This window comes from Lynx canadensis, chromosome C1 (assembly GCF_007474595.2).
Source record: "Lynx canadensis isolate LIC74 chromosome C1, mLynCan4.pri.v2, whole genome shotgun sequence".
In the NCBI taxonomy this organism is placed as follows: Eukaryota; Metazoa; Chordata; class Mammalia; order Carnivora; family Felidae; genus Lynx; species Lynx canadensis.
The window spans coordinates 214,486,793-214,510,067 of NC_044310.1; the positions used below are offsets into that span (position 1 = coordinate 214,486,793).

The 23,275-nt window shown below is 45.4% G+C and overlaps 1 protein-coding gene across 6 annotated transcripts in view; it reads left to right on the top strand.

The window, feature by feature from the left end:
• The window catches only part of DGKD (diacylglycerol kinase delta), a 111,813-nt gene that overhangs the window by 11,754 nt on the left and 76,784 nt on the right, over window positions 1-23,275 (top strand). For 2 of the 6 annotated variants that reach the window (XM_030323715.1, XM_032594541.1), the window contains 3 exons: window positions 13,852-13,962; window positions 15,165-15,266; window positions 15,597-15,677. In XM_030323715.1, coding sequence (XP_030179575.1) covers window positions 13,852-13,962; window positions 15,165-15,266; window positions 15,597-15,677 — 294 coding nt within the window. Of the gene's footprint in view, window positions 1-11,583; window positions 11,877-12,311; window positions 12,477-13,505; window positions 13,611-13,851; window positions 13,963-15,164; window positions 15,267-15,405; window positions 15,488-15,596; window positions 15,678-23,275 lie in introns of those variants that run through there. The other 4 variants (XM_030323719.2, XM_032594540.1, XM_030323718.1 and 1 more) reach the window with 4 other exon arrangements.

Here is a 23,275-nt window from a genome sequence, read left to right on the forward strand (position 1 = left end):
ATCTGGATTTGGCCTCTCAAGCTACATACGCTGTAATACTTAAAATCAGCTATGAACTTCTCAGAATTGGTTGGTATTCTTGGACATTTTGGGTTGGTCTCAGTGGAGTTCATAGAGGGATGCGTGATAGAATCAGTCTTATGGATGGTTATGAGACATTTACGTATTTGAAGGGTTTGAAAGGAAATATCTGTATTTCTGACTTTTTATTATCCTAGAACTCTTCTATATTTCAAGTTTGGGAGTGCAGACTCATTCTTTATATGGTTTGGGAAAATTTGAAATACTCATCTCGTTAAGTCTAATTCCACTTGGTAGCCTTTGTATTTAAACTCTTTGATAAAGAGGGACTAGTACTCAGAAGCTGAGCGAAAAGGAAGTCAGAAATTGTTATCTCTTTTCTCTGTGTTTTCATTTAGTTTAAGAGGGCAAGTAAAAAACCCAGGTTTGTCAATACTGAGTTATGAGTCTAATTATCTAAGTGTATTTTTTTTACTGTCGACTAGTCATAATTGTCTAAGTGTATTTTTATATCCAGCCAGTGTTGTGTATGAGCTGGAATTTTGCTGTTTATAGAAACCCTGTAGCTTCTTCACCCTCCAGCAGCACATGTGGTGCAACCATTTGGGGAAGCAATTGGTGACATGTTTGAAATACTCCAAGAAAGTCCCTACTCTTGACTCAGTAATTTCCATGGTAGGATCCTGTCCCAAGGAGAGAATCTTAAATATGAAAAAGCACAGAGGATGTTGTGTTTATTGCAGCATTAAACATAAAAATTGTAAGCCCAGAAGACACTCCAGTTTAACAACTCACTGAGTTAATGACCACGGCTGACAGCTGTTGTGTGCTGGCACTCCGCACCATGCATAGGTGGTCTTACTTCATCTTCAGGAGTGTGAGAAGGTTGCCATGAGGTGGCCGAGTGTCCAGGCCACAGAACTGGGAAGTGGCAGAGCGAGTTGCTGCTCTTGTGCGTACAGCAGCCATTCAGGTGATTGAGGAAGGCAGTAATGTGGACAGTACTTTGTGATGCTGGGGAAACAGAGAGGCATTGTGTACAGAAGGCCATTCAGCTTTGTGCAAAACACCGTGCATGGGAAGTAAGATGAAGAAAGTTTCCAAACTAATGCCATGGATTGTGCCCTGATACCAGGGGTGGTGCAATTTGGATTCTATTTCTACTTTTCTGAATTTCCTAAAATGAGCATGATTTTATACTAAAGGAAACAGAAACAGGGCTGTCCTTCAATTGAGAATTCCTGACATGGATGGTGTAGGATGCTGTGTGCTGGTAGCAGAAGATGGAGAAGAGTCTGTCCTTAGTCTCTTCTCTGGAATGTCCTGAAACACAGCTGAAACAGTTCCAACTCTCAGGATCAAAACAGATGAAGTTTAAGGAGCCAGATAATACAGAAGGGCATGACTTGCAAAAACATAGGATTTAAACTCCAGAGTATCCTAATAAATGTGTACATTATATGCAGTATCTTAGTGATGTCCCCCTTTGTTTAAACTTACATTTTTTTTTCTATTTTAGAGAGAGCACACGAGTGGGGGAGAGGTGGAGAGAGAGAGAGACAGAGAGAGACAGACAGAGAGAGACAGAGAGAGAGAGAGAGAGAGAGAGAGAGAGAGAATGAGAGAGAATTTTAAGCAGGCTCCATGCTCAGTGTAGAACTTGATGGGGCTCAATCCCACAACTCAGGGATCATGACCTGAGCCAAAATCAGGAGTCAGATGCTTAACCGACTGAGCCACCCAGGCACCTCCCCTTTGTTTAAACTTTTAACTCCTGTGTTGAAAATAATGCTAAACTTACCTAAACAGAGAACTAAAGGTCTTGATATAAATAAGATTAAAAAAATTTAATTTTTAATTTTTTAATTTTTGTAAAGTTTACTTATTTATTTTGAGAGAGAAAGAAAGAGTGAGTCAGAGAGGAGCAGGGAAAGAGAATCCCAAGCAGGCTCTGCACTGTCAGCGCAGAGCCCGATATGGGGTTTGGACTCATGAACTGTGAGATCTGAGCCGAAGTTGGATGCTTAAGACTGAGCCACCCAAGCTTTTCTAAAAATTTTTTATTTTAGAGAGAGTGAGAGTAAGGTAGAAGGGCAGGGGGAGAGAAAGAGAGGGTCCCAAGCAGACTCCATGCTCAATGCAGAGCCTGACATGGGGCTCGATCCCACGACCCTGGGATCACGACCCAAGCCAAAATCAAGAGTCAGATGTTCAACTGACTAAGCCACGCAGATGCCCCTAAATAAGATATATTTTATTTGTTTATTATATTTTTAAGAATATTTGAGAGAGCACGAGTGAGTGCACGTGTGCGTGCACATGTGTGTGCAGGGGAGTGGCAGGGAGAGAGGGAGACAGAGGATCCAAAGCAGGCTCTGTGCTGACAGCACAGAGCCCAACGTAGGGTTCACACTCACAAACTGTGAGATTATGACCTGAGCCGAAGTCGGATGCACAACCGACTGAGCCACCCAGGCACCCCAAGATATGTTTTTAAAGAAGATATATTTTAGCCTGACATTAAAATTATTTCATGTATGAAATGCTGTCAGTTTCTTAGATTTGTTCCTAGTTATTTCAGTATCCTTAAACATTTGAAAAGATGAACCAGAAATAGGATACAGAGCAACAAACACAAAAACAGATCTGGTCACAATATATTTGGAAAAGCAGGTCATTAAATAATTTGTGTATTACATAACCCCACTTTTCTGTTTTATTCATGCACTGAAAACACGAAGGATGTTATTGCAGGATGTCAGTGGCAGGTGTTAGCATGGCTGGGCTGAATGTTCTCAAGTGAAGAAAAAGCACTTCCCGTAAGCATGTCGACCGAGTTGGCTGCTTAACACGAGACTTTACTTCTACCTTATGTCTGAAAATGAGACAGAGGGGCTGTGGAACCCAGGGAAGGGGCATTTGAGTAGTGATGGTTATGACACTGCTTTATGTTTGTGTGGCGCTTTGCAGCGTGTGTGAGCCTTTCTCTCAGGGATTTCCTGCTCTGTGCAGCACCCCTGAGGTGGGATCGGCAGGTCAGGAACTGGGGTGTGGGGGGTGGCTGCCTTTAGCCCCGGTGGTAGCGGCTCCGGGCCTTGCATTCAAGCCTCTGGTGTGTTTCATTCATGTCTGAGTTTCCAAAGCACCCTGTCTGTACCTCTAATGGAAATTTCCAAACATACACAAAAGTAAGGAGAGGGGTTTTAATCAGTCACTGGGTGTAAACAGTCGTCAGTGTTGTGTCTTTCATATTTCGTCTGTCCCCACCCCCGAGCCCCACTTTCTTCTGAGTATTTAAAGCAAATTCCTCTCGTACTTTTTACTTTGTAAAAGTATCCCTCTCTCACTGCACAGTTTCCTTAAAGGTCAAGGGTCTTGTCTCTTTCATCATCATATTCCCAGCCGTACTCGCACTTAAGTGTTCAATAAATATTTGTTGAAACACAGAGTGCGTTCATTCCACAGGTCCGTGGGGAGACGGGTTTTCCTCTGGAGGCTCACAGAAGCCAGGCGAGCCTTTGGTGCCTTGACTGAACCACAGCGTGTGTGTATTTGGAAGTCGCTCCTGCTGTTGGTGGTTGGGGTTGCCCACGTGGTGTGCAGGGGGGTGGTTGTGCCTCGACATGCACGTTTGTCCACGCGCTCACCCCAAGAAGTGGGAGGAGCAGTTTATGGCTGTAGTTTTAGTCTTACTTGTAAAGGCAAACGAACAAAAGAAAACCTTACCTCAGGCATGCTTTTTAATCTTTTCACTTGATATTGAAATGTGGAGAGTTGAAATCAGACAGACATGGGTTTGAACCCCATGTCTGTCCCTTCTCTGTGGACATAGGTCCTCTCTGGATGGACCTCAGTGTCTTCATAAGTGAGATGGGGTAGTAAGTGTTCAGTGCGGTGAGGATTGAATGAGGTTCTGATAACTAAGTTCCTGTCCTGGTATGGAGTAGGCCCTGCACAGATACCGACCCTGTCTTTCTCTTCTTGCCTGGTTTGTGGCAAATGGGAGTGGGTGCAGTGTCTCTCTTGGGCGGGTTGTGTAGACAAAGTGGGGTCATCTGTGGAAGCTCTTAGACGGGGGCCATGAGAGCTGTCCGGGGTGCTGCGTCCGGCGGCAGCTGCCCCTTCTGTGTCCTTATACAATCACGTACCTTCCAGAGGGCTGGCTCACTTCCTTCCCCGTCTTGTCTGGTCTGTCCCTCCCCTGCCCAGAGGTAACCACCTAACCATTTTTATTGTTTTATTATTTTGGTTAATTCTTCCACTGTTGTTTGAAAATTTAAAGATACTGTATGCACATACTTGCCTTTAAGTTTTATCTCTGCACACGCGCGCGCACACACACACACACACACACACACACAGATATCCTTTTTACACAAAGGTAGCATGCCCCCTATATGTTCTACACCTTTCTTTTTTTTACTTCATAGAATCCATAGCTGTATACAACTCTCCCTCATTCCTTCTACAATTGTATAGTATTTTTTTTTTTTTTTAGTGTACCATAGCTTATTCAAGGACTTGCATTATTTTCAGTCTTTTGCCATGATATTTTGCAGCAAATAGCCCTGTACGAACTTCATTTTATGCTCTTTGCCATAGTATCTGTGGGCTAGGTTTCCTGGAGTGGGTGTGCAGGGTAAAAGGGTGGTGGTGTGGGTTTGCTAGGTTTTGGCAGGTCTCTGTGCTCAGGGCTCACCTCATGCCCAGTTGGATCAGCGGTGCTGAGAGTACTGGTTTCCCCATAGCCTTGCCCACAGTGCCTGTTTGTTTTTTCTGTCAGTCTGACGGTGAGAATGTATTTTAGTTTAGTTTTCTTTTTTTTTAAATTTTATTTTAGAGAGAGAGAGTGAGGGGGGACGGGGGGGGGGAGAGAGAGAGAGAGAGAGAGAGAGAGAGAGAGAGAGAGAGAGAGAGAGAGAAACTAACTCAGCACTGAGCCCGACTTGGGGCTTAATCCCATGACCCTGGGATCACGACCAGAGCCAAAATCAAGAGCCAGATGCTCAATTGACTGAGCCACCCAGGTGCCCCTAGTTTTCTTTCTTTCTTTTTTTTTTTTAAAGGTAGATTGAGCAAATTTTCATGTGTTTTAAGGGCCATTTTTACTTATTTGTTTCATTAAAAATTTTTTTTAATGTTTATTTTTGAGAGAGAGAGGGCACGAGCAGGGGAGGGGCAGAGACAGAGGGAGACAGAGGATCCGAAGCAGGCTCCGGGCTCTGAGCTGTCAGCACAGAGACCTACATGGGGCTCGAACTCACAGACCGTGAGATCATGACCTGAGCCAAAGTCGACTGAGGCACCCGGGCACCCCTCTTTATTTATTTATTTATTTATTTATTTATTTATTTATTTATTTATTTATTTATTTATGAATGAAATGGCTGTTCATGTTTTTTTGCCCATTTTTCTATCAGATTGTTAGTTTATTCACAAATTTTAGAAGCTGTTGTAGATTGGGGATTTAGCCCTTTATGATATTTTACAGAAAGTTTCCTCGGAATGTGCTGTGCGTGGGCACGGGGATGATTCAGATCGCTAATACAGCCTCAGTGCTTGGGACGCCCTTGGTCTGGTCAGGGAGTCAGCCACATGATGGAGGGTCATAGACTCGCAAGACACATGACAGCCGGCTCTGCCTGGGGGTTGGAAAGGCTCCTGGGGTGGTGGCATTTGACCTGGGTCTCAGGCGCAGGAGTTTTCTATCCGCAGGAAGATTCCAAGCAGAGGAAGGATCTATCCAAAAGTAGGTGGCTACAAAGGAGCCGGTGTGTTTGGGTCGGATGGTTCTGGGGCTGAGGCAGTAGGCTCTGGGGTGGGTGGGAGGGATTGAAAAGAGCCTTGAAGGGCCACAGTTGGCTTCCCTCAAGACACAGGAAAACAAGGGGATGTTTGCGAGTGGGCCAGGGACGCTTTGGTTAGGGCAGGGTGCTTATCCGAATCCTCAGGGGAGCTTTTGCACTCTGTGGCTACCTGGTCCCCTGCTGGGGAGCGGCCGGCAGCGTTTCAGAACTTGCTAGGTGATGCTGCTGGTGGTGGACCTGAGAGGCAGCAGAGGGCTGGCAGCAGGCCGGAGGGTGCACGGTGGTAGCGGAAGGCAGGGACTCCCCCCACTACGGTGTGCTCAGGCACCGCCCGGGGCTCTTGTCTTCACATTCCGGGGATTTAGGAACAGTGGGTTTCGTGAGTGTTCCGGGGGTTCTGACCCTGGTGGCCTGGGTCATCCCTGAGAGACACAGAGACAGACAGTAATTGAAGCCCGAGGTGGGGGTCCAAACTAAGCTATGGCAGAGGGCCTGAAGATAGAGCGGAGTCCTGAGTGACTTTAACAAGTGGAGTCGGTACTGGGTAACCAGTTAGGGGCGGGGAGTGGAGGTGGAACGAGTGGCATACGCCTCGTGCTTCTGTCAGCTTTGATGGTGCTGTTAAGAGGAAATACCGAGGGGTGGGAGCAAGTTAGAAAGTGAGGGGCTGATGAAGAGGCTGGTTGGATGTGAATCACATTTAGGGTGCGGGGCCTCGGAAACCTAGGGACACCAGTGTTTGGTAGTAGAACAGCCACTGATGGTGACGGAGCAGGAGCTAACTCAGCCAACCCACCTTGACTAGACAGGAGTGCATCTGGCAGATCGATGATGCCTTACGACCTACGTCGTTTGTGCTTTTCTGCCTCACCAGCTGGCTCCCACCTCGGGGTCTCAGCATCGCTGCCACAGCTCTACACGCGGTGTCCGCATTCAAGACAAGAGGGAGGGGGAAGGGGGGAGCTGAAGCCATACGTGTTCTCACACATCAGTGAAGCAGTTCGCAGCCCCCCGCAGGATGTTCATGTAGGTCTGTCTGACCAAGACTGAATCCTGTGGCTGGGGCTGGGGAAGTGTGCTCAGCGTTGTGATGTTGGTCACACTCGGTACAACTAGCCCGCTCAGAACTGAGACTGCATTAGCTGAGAGGGCAGGGAGTTGGGGGGGCCATCCCGCAGTGATAGAAGAGCTCTCAGATTTAGGGGGTGTGGGTGTGGACACCAAGGGAAGGGCAGATTGAGGAGCGGCTCTTTGGAGGGATTTGGGCATTATGCTTTGGGGCCGGCCACTTTTTGGCTTTTCTGCTTTGGCCCTTCCTCATATTAGTGGGACAGGAATGGGACATCTCCCTAACTCTCAAGTGACGGGGGCGTGGGGACGCGGTTGCTTTTCATCTTGCAGGCAGTGCATCGAAGGAGGAAAACCAGGGTAGTTAGTGGCAAAGAGGAAGTTGGGTTCTCTTGATTGGTAGAAAACAAGGCTGTCCTTTTTTCACGAGTTAGCGGTTTTGGGGTCTTTAGAAAACTCATGTGGGGCACCTTTGTGTCAGATTGTTGGCTTCAGATATGGGTTCTGGCTGTGCAGAGTTGGGAGGAATTCTCCAGCACAGCAGGTACCCATGTGTACCCAGCAGGTACCCTCTCTCTCCTGCTGGTTGCTGGTGCCGTGGAGACACTTAATGTGTATAATCAGTTGTGGCCTGAGGTGTGCACACTTCCTCAGTTTCTGATAGGATGTGATAAGACCGGGTGGTAGTGAGTAGGGAGGGGAGTTGTAGGTAAGTTGCAGGTAGTTCCAAATCTGGATGAACTGGGATGGATTTGTGGGTGGTGTCTTGAATTGATGAAGGAATTTACCTTTGCTTACTTTGTTTTAAATCAGAGCTATCAGTAGACTTTTATGTTTCATTCTGCCAACAAATATTTTTTGCCTACTATCTAGGCCCTAGATTTGAATTACAGGTCTTCTGTCTACTAGTTATGTGGCCTTGAATGACCTCCGTAATTCTTCAGACCCTCAGTCCCCTAATCTGTAAAATGGGAGTATTATTACATACCTCTGAAGTTGATGTGAAGGTTAAAAGGTAAAAATGTCTTGCATGAACGTAGTAGGTATGGTGGGTACTCACTCAGTAAGCATTTAAAATAACCTCTAGGTCTTTGGGTTTGTGAACAAACCATACTGTTTATGGTATTCAGATACTATAAACCATAGAAGGTTCAATGTAAGAGTAAGGAGGCCTGATTGTTTCTTTGTGGTCTGTTATTAGCTATTTAATTGTGGAGAAGTTCCTCAGTCTGTCAGTGGCCAGTTGTCTTATCAGTTGGGATATTAGCATGTATTTGTTCTGTTAAGAAAGCTAATAGATACAAAAGTGCTCCAGAGAATTTCAAGTGATATGCAAATTTACGGTAATAACTTTTACTAACCTTTTTTTTTCACAAACATTTTATTTATTTAAAAAAATTTAAGTTTATTTATTTATTTAGAGAGAGGCAGAGAGAGAAGGAGAGTGAGAATCCCAAGTAGGCTCCTTACTGTTAGCACAAAGCCTGACACAGGGCTGAAACACACGAACCTTGAGATCATGACCTGAGCTGAAGTCAAGTCAGACGCTTAACCGGCTAAGCCACCCAGGCGCCCCTCACAGAAACATTTTAATAGTTCTTTTGTTTATTAACTTTATATGGTAATAGCCCCACTTTTTTTTTTTTTTTTTAACTTTGTGAATTTGGATGGCGTGGACTTAGTGTAATCAGGTTTATGTAGGTTTTTGCTGAAGGACCCAAAAGGCTTAAGGACAAATCGATGGCTGATGTGAAACATTTGGCTAGATTTTTCACTCTTCTTTTCTTTTTTTAAATTTTTTTAATGTTTATTTTTTTTTTGAGACAGAGAGAGACAGAGCATGAATGGGGGAGGGTCAGAGAGAGGGAGACACAGAATCTGAAACAGGCTCTGAGCTGTCAGCACAGAGCCCGACGCGGGGCTCAAACTCACGGACCTCGAGATCATGACCTGAGCCGAAGTCGGCCGCTTAACCGACTGAGCCACCCAGGCGCCCCAGTCACTCTTCTTTTCTTTATCCTCCCCCGCCTCGTTCCCCACCCTCCTTATTTCCTGGCCTGCCTGCAGCCCCTAGCCCTGTCCTCTCAGGCAGGCTGGCCAGCAAGGAACGTGTGGAAGTTCTTATGCTTACAGTGCGCGAGACGCTGATGGCACCAGCAGAGCTCTGCCTGAGGTTTTACCTCTGTCCTTTTATTGACTTTGTTTTCCCCTTTCTTTCTACATACTAAAGAACATGTATGTAAACGTCAGTGCAGCATAAACGCACGTGGCAAAACTGCACGTGTGAACCCAGGCTTTCAGCAGGGTATTGGGATGTCACCCTCAGGGCTCCTTTCTGTCCAGCCCGCTGCCCTTCAGCATCTCTCAGTCTCCATTGGACTTAACCCTGGTTCATGCCTTCTGTCAGTTTACCGTTTGGCAGCTTCTTTTTCTTCGTTACCATTTTGCAGGGGTTCTTAGAATATTCTGGCTGTTGGCAGTGTCGCGCGTATCTTCTCCCAGCGTGTGACTTCACCCTTCCCTTTCTTTGTAAGGTGTCTTTGATGAACAGAAGTTCTCAGTTGGAATGTAGTTGGCTTTAGCAGTCTTACAGTTTGTGTTTAGTGTTTTTTCAATCCTATTTAAGAAATCCATCCCCTCTTCCACTGCCACCCAGTCCCAAGGTCATAAGGCAGTTCTCCTGTATTGTCTGCTGAAACTTCAAGTTCTGCCTTTTGTGTCGCATCTGTAGCCCCCCCCCCCCCCCCCCGGGCTGACTTGTGTCTGTGGCGTGTGCGGTAGAGGACTGCGAGCGTCCTTCCCTTTGGGTGACCTGCTGTCTTAGGCCGGCCACTGACTGGTCCCTCCTCGCCCCCCAGCTGGAGAAGCTGCTGTTGTCACATGTCACACTTTCCAATCTGTGAGCATCTATTTCTGGGCTGTCCTGAGCCCCAAATGCTGCTGCTTCTCATTTGCTTTAAGGAATAGCCCAGGACACGTGCAGGTGTTTTGTTGTAGCAATAGCCTTGTTGGTAGTATTGAGAGGGGGGAAGCATTCCACCTGTTCTAGCAGCAGGGCGTGAGCTGAGTGATAAAGCACATCAGTACAGGGAGATACTCTGCAGCTGACAGAGGTAGATTCACTAATATGGACGGGTGTTGACAATATATCTCGACAGAAAAAATAGTAAGTTAAAGTACGGTATGTGCACTATGATTTCACGTTTATAAAAAGTTAAGAAACGTGCAGGTTAAAAAAAAAAACCCACCTCCCATTTTTGCTTCCTCCCGTCCCGGTCACATTTGGGGTGCTGTACTCTGGCTTCGCCCTGGCAGGTCCTCCTCCGGCTCCTCCCAGTTGGCATCATCAGTGTGTCCTCTTGGGTTTTTTCTCCTCGCCCCTGGCCTTGTGCCCACTTTCTTCTATCCTCCGTTTGGGTTCCCGCCTCCTTTCTGCACCCGAGCCGGTGTCCTGGGATTCCCTGTTCCCCGCGCCTGCTCTCCTTCTGCTCCTCCATACGGGCCTCATTGAAGCACCTCCTCCCTGTTAAACCTTCTCTCACGCCCTGACCTCTTATCCGCAGCCATCTCTCTGCTCAGCTGGCCCTGGCAGCATCGAGGCCCTTGTGGCATGCCCCGGACGAGGCCCCCATCCCCCCACCCATGAGACCTGAGTCCTCCTTGCCCCTGTCTGTGGCCGTCTTCTTCCTGTCTCCCTCCCAGATGCTCATTGTTGCCGGTTGCCCTCTTATAAGAGTTTCTGGAGTGTTCTGCATGCCTCCAGATTTCCCTCCCCCTTTCCTCCACACTGCGGCCAGAACCATCTTTCCAAAGTGTACATGAAGGCCGGAGACCGACAGGTCTGACAATCAGTGATCTGAGAGCAGGTTTGAGTAGGGCTTGTGGGGCCTGCTCTCGCCTTTCCCTGCCCACTGGTTTGAAGCCTCTTTAAGGGCATTTCCAGAGCTGCGTTCCTCAGCCCTTTGTTCCCGGGCAGGATGACTGGAGACTTGAACTTCCCCAGCAGCAGGTGCCCGGGTAGTCTCGCCCATGGGCCAGGAGCGGTCTGTCTGCTCACTGCGGGTGGCCGTGGCGCCCAGGCTGAAGATTGCTGGTTTCATCCCTGGAGTCCAGCCTGGGGATTTCCTTCCTCCCTGTTTGGGGGTGGGCATGGGGCTCGCTTTCGCACTCTACCTGATTCTCAGTGCCTGAGTGTGTTTCAAATCTGTCCCTTCTTGTTCCTGATGGTAATGAAGGTGCCCTGGATGGCTGGAAGGACAGAGTGGGCCCTTTTGTTTGCGCACGGAACTTGACCAAACGGTTCTGGGAGCCTGGCCGCCCAGCACGCCCTGAGCGAGCTGTGCTGGAGTCTGGGGTTTTGACTGCTGGTTCTCCGCTCTGTTGGGCATGAGGAGGAGCCCTGCCAGCTGAGCAGTGTTTCCTGTGGGTGCCAGTTACAAGCTGCCAAATGCAAAACATAGCAGATTATTCAGGGGTGTTATTTTCTTGACCACTTTTAGTTCATTGCTTTTGACTGAGTGTTTAAAAATATTCTGCAGCATATCTGTAGTATTCTCGAGCAGCGAATCAGGAGAAGAGACGCAGTTTCTGAGAAAGCTTCAAAGAAATACTGGTCTTTATCTTTTCCCCAGCCTTTTCCGCTGAAACCCACCAGAGTCTTTTTCTGAGTGCTCTTGTTCTATAAATAGAACAGCGGCCCTCCTCGGGTAGCCCAAGAGCGCAGCTCTCATCCGCTTTCTGAAAGATGTGTGTGTGTGTGGTGGACTGGATTGTGTTTTAATTTTTCTTTTCTTTTATGTGTGAGATGTGTGGCGGGAGATGCAAGAAAAAATACTGCAGTGTTTATCTTTTAAAGATAACTTATTAATAACTTTTCTGGGTCGGAGCTTGTTGGTTTTGTTGTCGTCGTCGTCCGTCTTTTTTTTTTTTTTAAACTTTGCATTTAGGGAAGAGATGGAAGTGGTGACCCCCCCTGCAGAGGTAAGCAAGAGGCGTGGGGGCGAGGAGAGGTGCTTCGTCTGTGAGCGAGGCCTCTGAGGCCAAGGAGGAGAGGCTGGCCCGGAGCGCAGTGCTGGCGCCCGTGGGTCTGCATCAGGTGTCTGAAGAGCACGTTGACATGAGTGTCCCATGTGTACTTGGGTCTGAAAACAATGTGAGGAGACAACCTGGTAGTCCTTCCGTACCGAGGACTGGTTTCTACCTGCAGCTCCTGGGTTCAGAGGTGGGGCTTTCTCTCCGCCTAGGATCAGCCTCTGGTTCAGCACATGCTCCCGCACTTCAGAAAGGCCAGCGCCGTCCTGTAGCTAAGGATGGCAGTTTGCATTCTGTGACTGTCGTCAGTAGTCTGTTCTTTGATCACTGGGTGATGCTGTGTTCCTCTCTCTCTTGCCGGCACTCTTTAATTACCTGAGGAAGGAGGTTCCTCAGTGATTTTTCTCCTGGGAGTCGGAGAAGGTTGCTGTTCGTCCTGCTAGGCCAGCCCTACCCGCACAGACCCCATGCTACCTGGCACGTGGTCGGGAGCCGGCACGTGCGGCTCCCCTGCCCGGGAGGCCCATGGAGAGGATGCCCTGTGGCAGGGTAAGGAGAGAGCAACGGCCCGCAATCCCAGGCCCCCCCTGGGCTGCTCAGGTTGGGGTTCTGGTGCCTGACCCGGTGTTAGTGGTGTGTGTGGGACGGGAGGCTTTCTTTGTCATGCTTCTTGGGGTGGGGGGTGACTGCGTCCCAAGCTCCCCACTTCTCTGTCTGATGTTGGCTGATGTTGGGACCGGGCAGCGCCGGTGTTCCACTCTCGCCTTGTGATGTGTTTGGGTTACGTGAAGTTTCTGTGTCTGGTTTTGTCTTACGTCGTCTTCAGTGGCCACAGGCACCCAAGTGCTTCCGACAGATACTTTCTTAAAGAAGTTACTTAGAGTGCAAAGCAATGTGGGATTGGGTAATTCAACCCAAACTCCTCTGAACCGTATTTGTGTACTTGAGCCGAGTTTTGTGCATTCTGCCTGACTCCATGGTGGGACTCTGTGGAGAATGGCCGTTTCTGTCAGCTGGGGAAAACGGGGTGCACATGCCGAGAGCCAGGCTCTTGTTTCATGCGCGTTGTTTATTCGTTTTGACTCTTAGTGGCTCCCAGCGGTTCAGATGTGTAATGATCAAGTGGTTCCTTGAGCATTTTAACTTCTGAGTGCTCTGCAGGGCTCCTTTTGTCCTGTCAGACCAGCACAGGGGACAGCACAAGAGGGAAGCAGGTCCAGGAGAAGGCATGTCCCATTCTTGGCTTTAATTGAGCCAAGGTGAGTGGAGTGCTGTCCACCTAGATTGTTAAGGGAACTCCAGTTTGTGGCGGATGCATCAGATTTATGGGATGAGAGGAGTTTTCGTGACTTTGGTCATGGAACTTCTCTCTGCAGCGTGGGCGGAGGCACATGCCTAGCTTGTGAATGGGGTGACGGTTGAGTGGGGTGCAGGCCTGGAGCTACGCTGAACCCCACAGCAACCTACGTCGACAGTTTTGGCAACAGGATCCTGAGAAATGGCAGGAAGCCAGAGAACACGGAGACGGGGCCAAGAATAGCTGAAAAATACCAAACGCTGAAGTTGGAAAATGCTCTGGCCCCTTGCTGCCTACTGTTGGCCTGCAAGCCTTCATGTCCCCTGCTGCTGATCCCCAGGGCATGGCCAGGCACACCTTGGGCCCCAGACAACCTCACCACTCAGGCACGCTGGTGTCCCTCAGAGAATCGTGTAGCCCGCTCCCCCCCCCCCCCCCCCCCCAAGCAGCGCGCTCGGCCGGTCCATAAGTAGTCAGGGTCTGGGGAGAGTGGGGGAATCCCTCCTTCAGTTAGGCCACTGCCCCGTTAGGGACATGCACGCACTGGCCCATCTGTGTGCAGTTCTGCCGGACGGGCCCGAGGGCACCATGCAAACGCTTGCTCATGAGTCATTTCTGTGTTTTCAGACTGTCATCAAAGAGGGGATGCTGACCAAACAGAACAATTCATTCCAGCGATCAAAAAGGAGATACTTCAAGCTGCGGGGGCGGACGCTGTACTATGCAAAAACGGCCAAGGTGAGATGCGGTGGAGGGGCCGCCGGGGAGAGGGTTCCTACGGGGTCCGCGTCTTGGGAGAAACCTTCGCTTCTTGGATCTGTTACTTCCAGTGAGTTTGGCAATACTCTAGGGTGCTAGCTTTAATTTGTCTCAAGCCATGTTCTATTTCTTACAGACACTTTTACTCATTTTTCTCTTTCCTTAATGTCATATGTCACCAATGAAGAAAAGGGGAAATGTCACAGAAATAATCAAATTACAGTTAGAGATCCTTCTTTCGGAAGGATTGGGGGGGGGGGGTCACAGCCTTAGAACTCTTTTATACGGACTAAAATTAAAACGTCTTTTTTAAAGAAGTGCTTTATTGAGGTATAATTGGCAAGCAAAATCTGTACAACTTTAACGTGTACAGCTTAGTTTGGAGACAGGTAGTAAATATCTGTGAAACTGATTGAAAGTGTTTCTGAAGTATGTTGGGCTTCTTGGTGTGTGAGCAGAACTGAGATTCTGTCTCTAGGCTTCTAGCCGTGGTCCTTCTTTCCATGTGCAATCTTGTATGTGAGCTTAACCGTGAGAGCCACCAGGCAGCTTAGTGGAAGACAAGGAGCCAGTCAAACCTACTAAATTACTGCTGTGTTACATAAATGCAGTAAATGCAAAGCTAGTTTTTGGTATTCTGAATACCAGTATTAGTATTGTTGTCAATACTTATATTTTGGTATTAAAATGTAAATGATTCAGCTTCCAGATTTGTGTTGGAGATGTATCCCTAGAGAGTGCATTCAAATGTGAAATTGAACAGAACAACTTGTTTAGATAGGGTTCTGACCACATCCCTCATTTAAAAAAACAAAACAAAACACTCATAGTTATTTTAGTTCTTTGTGTGTATGGAGTGGGGGGAGGAGGTTGCTTAAAAGGCTGAGTCTTTCTAAGTCATTAGCATTTCCTCCAGGGTTCCCAGTGGACTCCTCTTAGAGGGGACAGTAAGGTAAGTGGGAGGTGTGGACTGATGAGGGGATTTGGAGGGGGAGAGTGAGGGTGCAAATGGGCTGGGGAGAAGGTCCCAGGACTCATTCTCCCATCCTCCTCCTGGAGTCTGGTGGTCTCTCTCTTCAGGACTGAATTCCTTCTGCTCTGCTCCCTTGGTTTTTGGTTTTTTGTTTTTTTTTTTTGTTCATGGCCACATCCCTTCTATTTGGGTTGGTCTCTCTTCCTAGAATCATTTATTTCAGCCAGGACCTTTCCCGCTAAGTGCATTGGCCGGACAAACCAAAACCGGAAGGAAAGGAGATCCTCAGTCTGGACCCCTGTTCCCTCAGGTGGACTCTGTGGGAAGGCATATTTCACATATAAAAAAATGCTGAGGAGTACAAAAGTTAAATACAGAAATCACAGTGTTTTGTTTTGTTTCCACGAATGCAATCACTAATGAACTCCTGGATTAACACCCGGAGCTCTACCTGTGGGCTCCGTGTGTAGTCACTGCACCTTTAGTCCTCAAGTGTCAAGTGCTCAAGGTTCCAAGGTTCCAGGGTTCCAGGCACGTGGGCATCTGTGGGTGTTTGACTAGGGTTGAGGAGAGTGGGGGGGCAATGCTGGGCTGGGTGCCTTGGCCGCGCACTGACCGTGGTGCCTGTGCCTCTCTGCAGTCCATCATATTTGACGAGGTGGACCTGACAGATGCCAGCGTGGCTGAATCCAGCACCAAGAACGTCAACAACAGTTTCACGGTAAGACTCCGACCACACCTTTCTCGATTCTTCACCGTGTGTAGCTTTCCTTTTTAATTTGAACACGTGCGTGTGAGCAGTTCTTTTCTCTGATTGGAATGCTTCCTGGTAAATTTTGAATTTAATGTTGAAAATCATACTGTGGTTGGAGAAAAACTGGGAATTTGGCACATGTAAGCTCGAAAGAACAAGAGGGTCCAAGTGAACTGTTTTTAACGTGTTGTTACATTTCTCTAGGTTTTGCACAGAGCTTTGTTTCTTATGATTATTGTAGAAAATTTGGAAAACACGGGAAAATATGTTGAAGCACGTAACCATAATTCAGCTACCTCAAGACATATACTGTTGATATTTTGGTGTATTTCTTCTTTACTTTTAGACTGTCCTCGCACCCCCTGCCAACTGCCCAATTTCTAGCAGTTATGTTGTACTTTTTGCAAAAGTTCTAATGGCATAAATTCATGTGACCTCACTGTCCAGAGGTAGCCAGATGCTCACTCTAGAGTGTTTGTCTTTATTTCTTAAAAAAAAAAAAAAAAAAAAAAAATTTTTTTAATGTTTGTTTATTTTTGAGACAGAGAAAGAGTGTGAACGGGGGAGGGTCAGAGAGAGGGAGACACAGAATCCAAAGCAGGCTCCAGGCTCCAGGCTCCGAGCTGTCAGCACAGAGCCCGACGCGGGGCTCAAACCTGCGGAGTGTGAGATCATGACCTGAGCCGAAGTCGGATGCTTAACCAACTTGAGCCACCCAGGCGCCCCTATCTTTATTTCTAAATATGTGTGTCTTCACCCACATACACCATGAGATTTTTATGATCCTTTTGTTTTACACTTGCTTTTTTTTTTTTTCCCTCCCCCCTCTTGAGAATTTATGGTGGATATTTTTCCATGTCAGTTGATCTAAATGTTCCTCATATTTTTTAATCACTATATAGATAGCATTTCTGGTGTGACTGTAATTTTGGTTTCAGGGGCTGACTTTAAAATCGTTCTGTATAAAGTGTGATTCTAAGGGCAGGAGTGGAGTATTTAAAAGTATGTTTCTATGATTAAGCTAGTCCATCTAGAAGTAAAGTATGCTACCTGATTCTTTTTTTTTTTTTTTCAATTCTTTTGTAACTCCATCAAAGTGCGTAACTTTCTTTACATTTAGGATCTGACATTTTGCATGTTAGTTTTGGATAGTTTCAGGTTTTGTTTTATTTATTTATGGGCTGATTATTGATGTTGCTGTTGCAAATGGGATTTTTCTTCCTCCGTTTAAACTTTTATTTATTTTGTTTTGATATATCTAACTGCTCTTGGTTCTGGTTCATGGCTTATCGAATTAGTCAGACTTCCCTGGTGGTCTCTCTTACTTGATTCTTCGTTTTACTTGGAATGTTTTTACTTTTTCACCATCAATTTTATTGGCTACTTACTAGCTGGGGAGATACTTTGAAAACTATGTAAGTGGATTATTCTGTGATTTGTGGCTTTTAGAGTGTTAATAGGAAGAGGTGTTGACTTTTATTGGGGTGTTTTGAGCATTAATTTAGTTGATCATGTTGGTTTTAGGTATTTACACACTTCCTAATAATAAGTTGGTCTTGGTCACGTTAGATTTTACAACCTCGTTTTGTTTAGGCTTTTCCTATCTAATGTGTATGGATGGACATTTCCTCTGGAGTAGGAGGTAGGTAGCCTTTGCTGTTTTGATCTCAGAGTTGGACTAGCCCCATAAAATTCATTTAGTAACTTTCCATAACTTTGTGTGTTCTGGAACACTTTATATGGCTTTAGAATTGATGGTTTCTTGAAAAGCTGAGAGAAATTACTTTAAATTCGCGGTCATAAGGACTCTTCAGGGAGGTAAGGCTATGAAAAGGTTTGTTTTTGCTTTCTGATGATTGGAGCTTTTTTACTGCTTGACTCCATTTTTGTATTTTACTTTCCCCCTTATCCTGCACCTTCAAATTCAGTGGCGTATATTATTTGCACTTGAAACATCAGTGTGTCTGGTTTTATCCCTTTTGTATTTCTAATTGCCTTTGTTTAGCTTTTGTTCTTCTTGTCAGATTTCTTAAACTCCATCACTTTTGTTGTTTTATATGAGAACCAGTTCTTGGATTATTGATCAGTTCCATTTTTTCTGGCACCTAATTGAGTTTCTGCATTTATATTCATTGTCTCTTTTCTGCTTTTCACAACTTTTAAAAACAACCTACTGATTAGCTTATTCTCATTTTCGTTATGTGTGTGTGTATGTATATAATTATATACACAATGAAATTGTCTATGTGATGAAAACACGAGGGACTCTTAATTGAACTCTGAGTGCCTTTCTGTTCACATTCTGAAAGTTGTTTTTTCTCCCAGTAGAAGAGTGTGATTAAAGACAAAATACTTTTCAGGGGTGCCTGGGTGGCTCAGTCGGTTAAGCATCCAGCTTCGACTCAGATCATGATCTCCTGGTTCGTGGGTTTGAGCCCTGTGTCAGGCTCCGTGCTGACAGTTCAGAGCCTGGAGCCTGCTTTGGATTCTGTGTCTCCCTCCTTCTCTGCCCCTCCTCTGCTCACGCTCTGTCTCTCTCTCTCTCTCAAAAATAAACATTAAAAAAAATTTAAAATAAAAAGACAAAACACTTTTCTGATCCAGTTATTGAAGAAAATTTGCAAGTATGTAAATGTAAATAGGAAATTTAAAACAATCCATATTCCTATTACCCAAAGATAACTGGTAATAATTTCGGCCGATGTCATTCCCACCAAATACATTTTATAAAATACGGTTTTTTAACCTTCTTTCTTTAGTTAACAGTGAGCCTTTTCATTTGTAATATCCTCTAAAATCTTGTGTATTAACGTTGCATAGTATTTCAGCGTATATGTGTGTTAAATTTAACCAGTCCCTACATTGAACGTATTTTCCTATCGTAAGTAATATTGTGATATGCACTTGTACACAGATCCTTTGGTGCATTTCTGATTATTTCTTTAAATTCTTGGACATGGAATTCCATTTGAGGTACAAAGTAGGAGCTGTTAAAAGGCCTCTGAAAAATGGGTGATACAGGTCACGACTTATATGAGCCTTGGAAACGTTAGCTAAATGGAAGAAGCCAGACACAAAAGGCCACATATTTGATGATTCCATTTATATGAAATGCCACAGTAGGCAAATCTGTAGAGACAGAAAGTAGCTGAGTGGTGGGGCGGGGGCCTGTGGAGGAGGGAGGAATGGTTGCTGGAGGTACAGGCTTTTTTCAGGGGGTGACAAAATGTTCTAAAATTAGATACAGGTGATAGTTGCCCAACTTTGGGAGTATGCTAAAAGCCACTAAGTTGTACACTTTAAAAGGGTGAACTGTGTGGGAATTATATCTCGGTAAAAATATGGAAACAATAGGATGGCACTATGCTTTTGGTACCACGTGAGTTAATACGGAGCTCTGTCAGCCTGCTCCGACAGTGAACCCTGATTTGTATGTTGTCTCTATGGGAAATGTGTTCAGAGTGCCCACACTGGACTTGCAGATGTGGAGGCAGTCTGTGTTGGAGAAACCTCTGGAACCACATCTCTGTCAGGTAGTCATGGACGATTCCCAGCCTTCAGGGACGAGGCACCGATTCTCTCACATTTATTTTTGATTTCGTTAGTGCTTTAAAAACTGCCTTTTCACCTGAGGATGTACTGAGAGGGGACAAGAGAAAGATTAATACTGAGGTTACCCAGAAACATGCGTAGATAGGCAAGCTCATCCCATGAGTGATCCATGATGGCGTATGGAACATGGAGATACACGGGGCGAGTTCACGGCCCGCTTCCCGCCAGTCATGCTTCCGTAGAGAGTCCGGCAGTTCCGGAGCTGTGAGCAATAGAAGTATTTTCTTGGCTTAAAATTCATACTTGATGATCTTCCCCCTCAGTCACCCCTGCAGTATTTCTCGTCCGCACCCCGAACCTGGTGCTTACCATACAGCCAACTGCCCGAGTCCCTGTGTGGGTCTGTCTGAAGTCGGCCCTCCCAAAAGGCAGGGCCCGGCCGTGGACTTGGCCAGTGCTTGGCACACGTGCGCCAGGAGCAAGTGCAGGACGAATGCATTTGTCCAGAAGCTGCTACGTTTCCTGGGACATCTCATTTGGTTTTCCAGCTATTCCTGGAGTAATTCCCCAATTGCACAATGTCTACTAAATTGCCTGCCTGCTACAATCAGTCCGTGAAAGCTGCTGCAGTTGGAAACCTTTTGTAGCTGAGAAGCATGAGTACATTTGCTCCACAGTACAAAAGGCTCCATTTTTATTTCTCCCCCGGATGGCCAGAGAGCTATAACGTTAAGAAATGAGGGCCCAGGGCGCCTGGGTGGCGCAGTCGGTTAAGCGTCCGACTTCAGCCAGGTCACGATCTCGCGGTCCGTGAGTTCGAGCCCCGCGTCAGGCTCTGGGCTGATGGCTCGGAGCCTGGAGCCTGTTTCCGATTCTGTGTCTCCCTCTCTCTCTGCCCCTCCCCCGTTCATGCTCTGTCTCTCTCTGTCCCAAAAATAAAATAAACGTTGAAAAAAAAATTTAAAAAGAAATGAGGGCCCATAGGACAAGAGACTGCCAAGGGAGATGGGGGAGGGTATGTGGGGAGGGGAGAGATTTTAGACAGGCTGGATGGAGGAGGTGTCACAAACGAGGCTCATGTAACTAGAGGGGGTCTGCTTGTCGTCCTGTTCTTTAAGAACAGTGTGAGGCTGGGGTGAGGCTGGAGATGTAGAGATTGCCTTCAGATTCTTCCTTGGTGGCCTGGCGGCAGTGGGACCTTCCAGAAGATGGGGAGTAGAGCTCACGGTGTCTTCTGCCTTCTCACCTTCAGGTGGGGCCGCCCCCTCACAAGGCCAAAAAAGTGGCGTGAATAGGAGAAGGGAATTTGCCAGCTTTAGGTTCCAGCCTCTGTAATGTGAAATTATATGTTTCTGATGATTAAACATGTTAATACTAATCTCTGAAAACTTAGAGGCTTTTCATATCTCATTGCCAACTTGCCCTTAGAACTTATATCAGTGGGACTTCATGAAAGTTCTTTTGTTCTTAAGTTTATTTATTTTTAGAGAGAGAGTTGAGAGAGAGAGTGAGAACATGTGCACATGCTCTAGCAGGGGAGGGGCAGAGAGAGAGGAGAGAGAGAATCCTGAGCAGGCTCTGCATTGTCAGCACAGAGCCTGATGTGGGGCTTGAACCCACAAACTGTGAGATCATGACCTGAGCTTAAGTGGGATGCTTAACTGACTAAGCCACCCAGGCGCCCTAAAAGTTCTTTTTTTAAATCCTTTTACAAACACCATGTTTTAACATTTTAGGATATCTTTGCCATTTTGATAGTTTAAAAAATGGTAATTTGTTGGGGTGCCTGGGTGACTCAAGTCGGTTGAGCGTCCAACTGTTGATTTCAGCTCAGGTCATTACCCTGCTCACGTTCTCTCTTTCTCTCAAATAAAAAGGGTAATTTGTTTTGATTTGTTTCTTCAACTATCAAAGTGAGGTTGAACATTGGCTATTTGAATTTCTCTCTTTATGAATTATTTTTTTTCATGGGCTTTCAGATAGTTAGACACTGTATTTTTAGGGTTCAAATTACCTTACTCATTGGCTTTCTCTATCTAAATTTGCCCTCACTGGTTGTGATAGTTTTAGTGCTTTGTCTTTTTTATTTTTGAGAGCGAGCGAGCGAGCATGGGGGAAGGGCAGAGAGAGAGGGAGACACAGTATTGGAAGCAGGCTCCAGGCTCTGAGCTGTCAGCACAGAGCCCGACACAGGGCTCGAACTCATGAACCATGAGATCACCACCTGAGCTGAAGTTGGATGCTTAACTGACTGAGCCACCCAGGTACCCCTGTCTTTTTTTTTTTTTTTTTTTTTTCTTTTAAAGTAGATTTCATCTAGTAATGGTGGGGCTGAAGTTACCAGGTAAAAATTCTCATTTACCTTCATGCTTCTTTCCTTCTCATTTTCTTTTTTTTTTTTTTTTTAATTTTTTTTTCAACGTTTATTTATTTTTGGGGCAGAGAGAGACAGAGCATGAACGGGGAAGGGGCAGAGAGAGAGGGAGACACAGAATCGGAAACAGGCTCCAGGCTCTGAGCCGTCAGCCCAGAGCCCGACGCGGGGCTCGAACTCACGGACCGCGAGATCGTGACCTGGCTGAAGTCGGACGCTTAACCGACTGCGCCACCCAGGCGCCCCTCCTTCTCATTTTCTAACATGTTTTAAAATTATTTTCAGCTTTATGATCATAAAATTACAGATTTATACTGAAGGTGTATTTTTACTACTATAACTTTCCAAAGGAGTTTATCAATGCAGAATTTCCACTTTACTGAAACTATATATTTCAGATAAGTTTTTAAATGGAAAAATGACTTGCCTACCAAAAAATACATGAATATAAGTGCAAGCTTGATGTGTAATGACCACTCAGATTGAGTGATAGAACATATCCAGGCCCAGAGAGGCTCCGCTCGTGATCTCTCACAGTCATGGTTACCCTCCCCTCTCCAAATGTAAACACTATCCTGATCATCCAATACTGTAGATTAGTTTTGATGGTTTTAGATATTTGATATAAATGGGACTCATAATGTATATTATTTTGTATCTTTTGTGATCTGTACATTTCCTAATATCATGGCACTTGGGGATTTTTCTTGTTGTATTGTTATTGATTTCTAGCTTAATTTTACTATGATCAGAGAATATACTTTGTGAGTTTAAACCTTTGGAATTGATGAGACTTTTTATCACCTACAAGTTTTCATAAATGTTCCATGTGCATTTGACTGTAACTCAGATTCAGTAGTTCCTGTATGCAGTTGATTAGGACAAAGGTTTAGTTATTTTTCTCAAATATTTTATAACCTACTGATTTGTTTTTCCACTTTTCCTATTAGTTATTAAGATTGATTAAAATCTCCTGTGATTTTGGACTTACCTGGTTTTTGTTTTCATTCTGCTAGTCCTGCTTTATATATGTAGAGGGTTATTTTTAAGTGCATATAGATTTAGGGTTATTTTATATTCTTACTAGATTGAGCCTTTTATGAAATAACCTTCTGTTCTCTTCATATTTTTTTGCCTTAAAGTTTACTTTGATGTTACTATAGCTGCAATAGCTTTTTTGTGGTTGGTAATTATTTTGTAAGTAATGGTACATAATTTTCGATTCTTTTGCTTTCAAGCCTTTTTGTTTATATATAGGGTGTATCTCTTGTAAGCAACATATGGTTTCGTGGTTTTTAAAATTAACCATTGTATTATTTAATTGGATTATATTTTCAGTTGGGTTGGATTATTTTTAATCTGTGATTAGTTTAGATACTCTTGTATTTGGGTATAAATCTAACATATTCTTTTTGTCTTTTTATATTTTTTCACACATTTCTTCCTTTCTTAAATGGATTAATTATTTCTTTTTACCTTCTGTTATAGCTTGTTGTTTTTTTTTTAAGATTCAGTTCTTTAATTTTTTTTAATTTTTTTTTAATGTTTATTTATTTTTGAAGGAGAGAGAGACAGAGTGTAAGCAGGGGAGGGGCAGAGAAGGAGGGAGACACAGAATCCAAAGCAGGCTCCAGGCTCT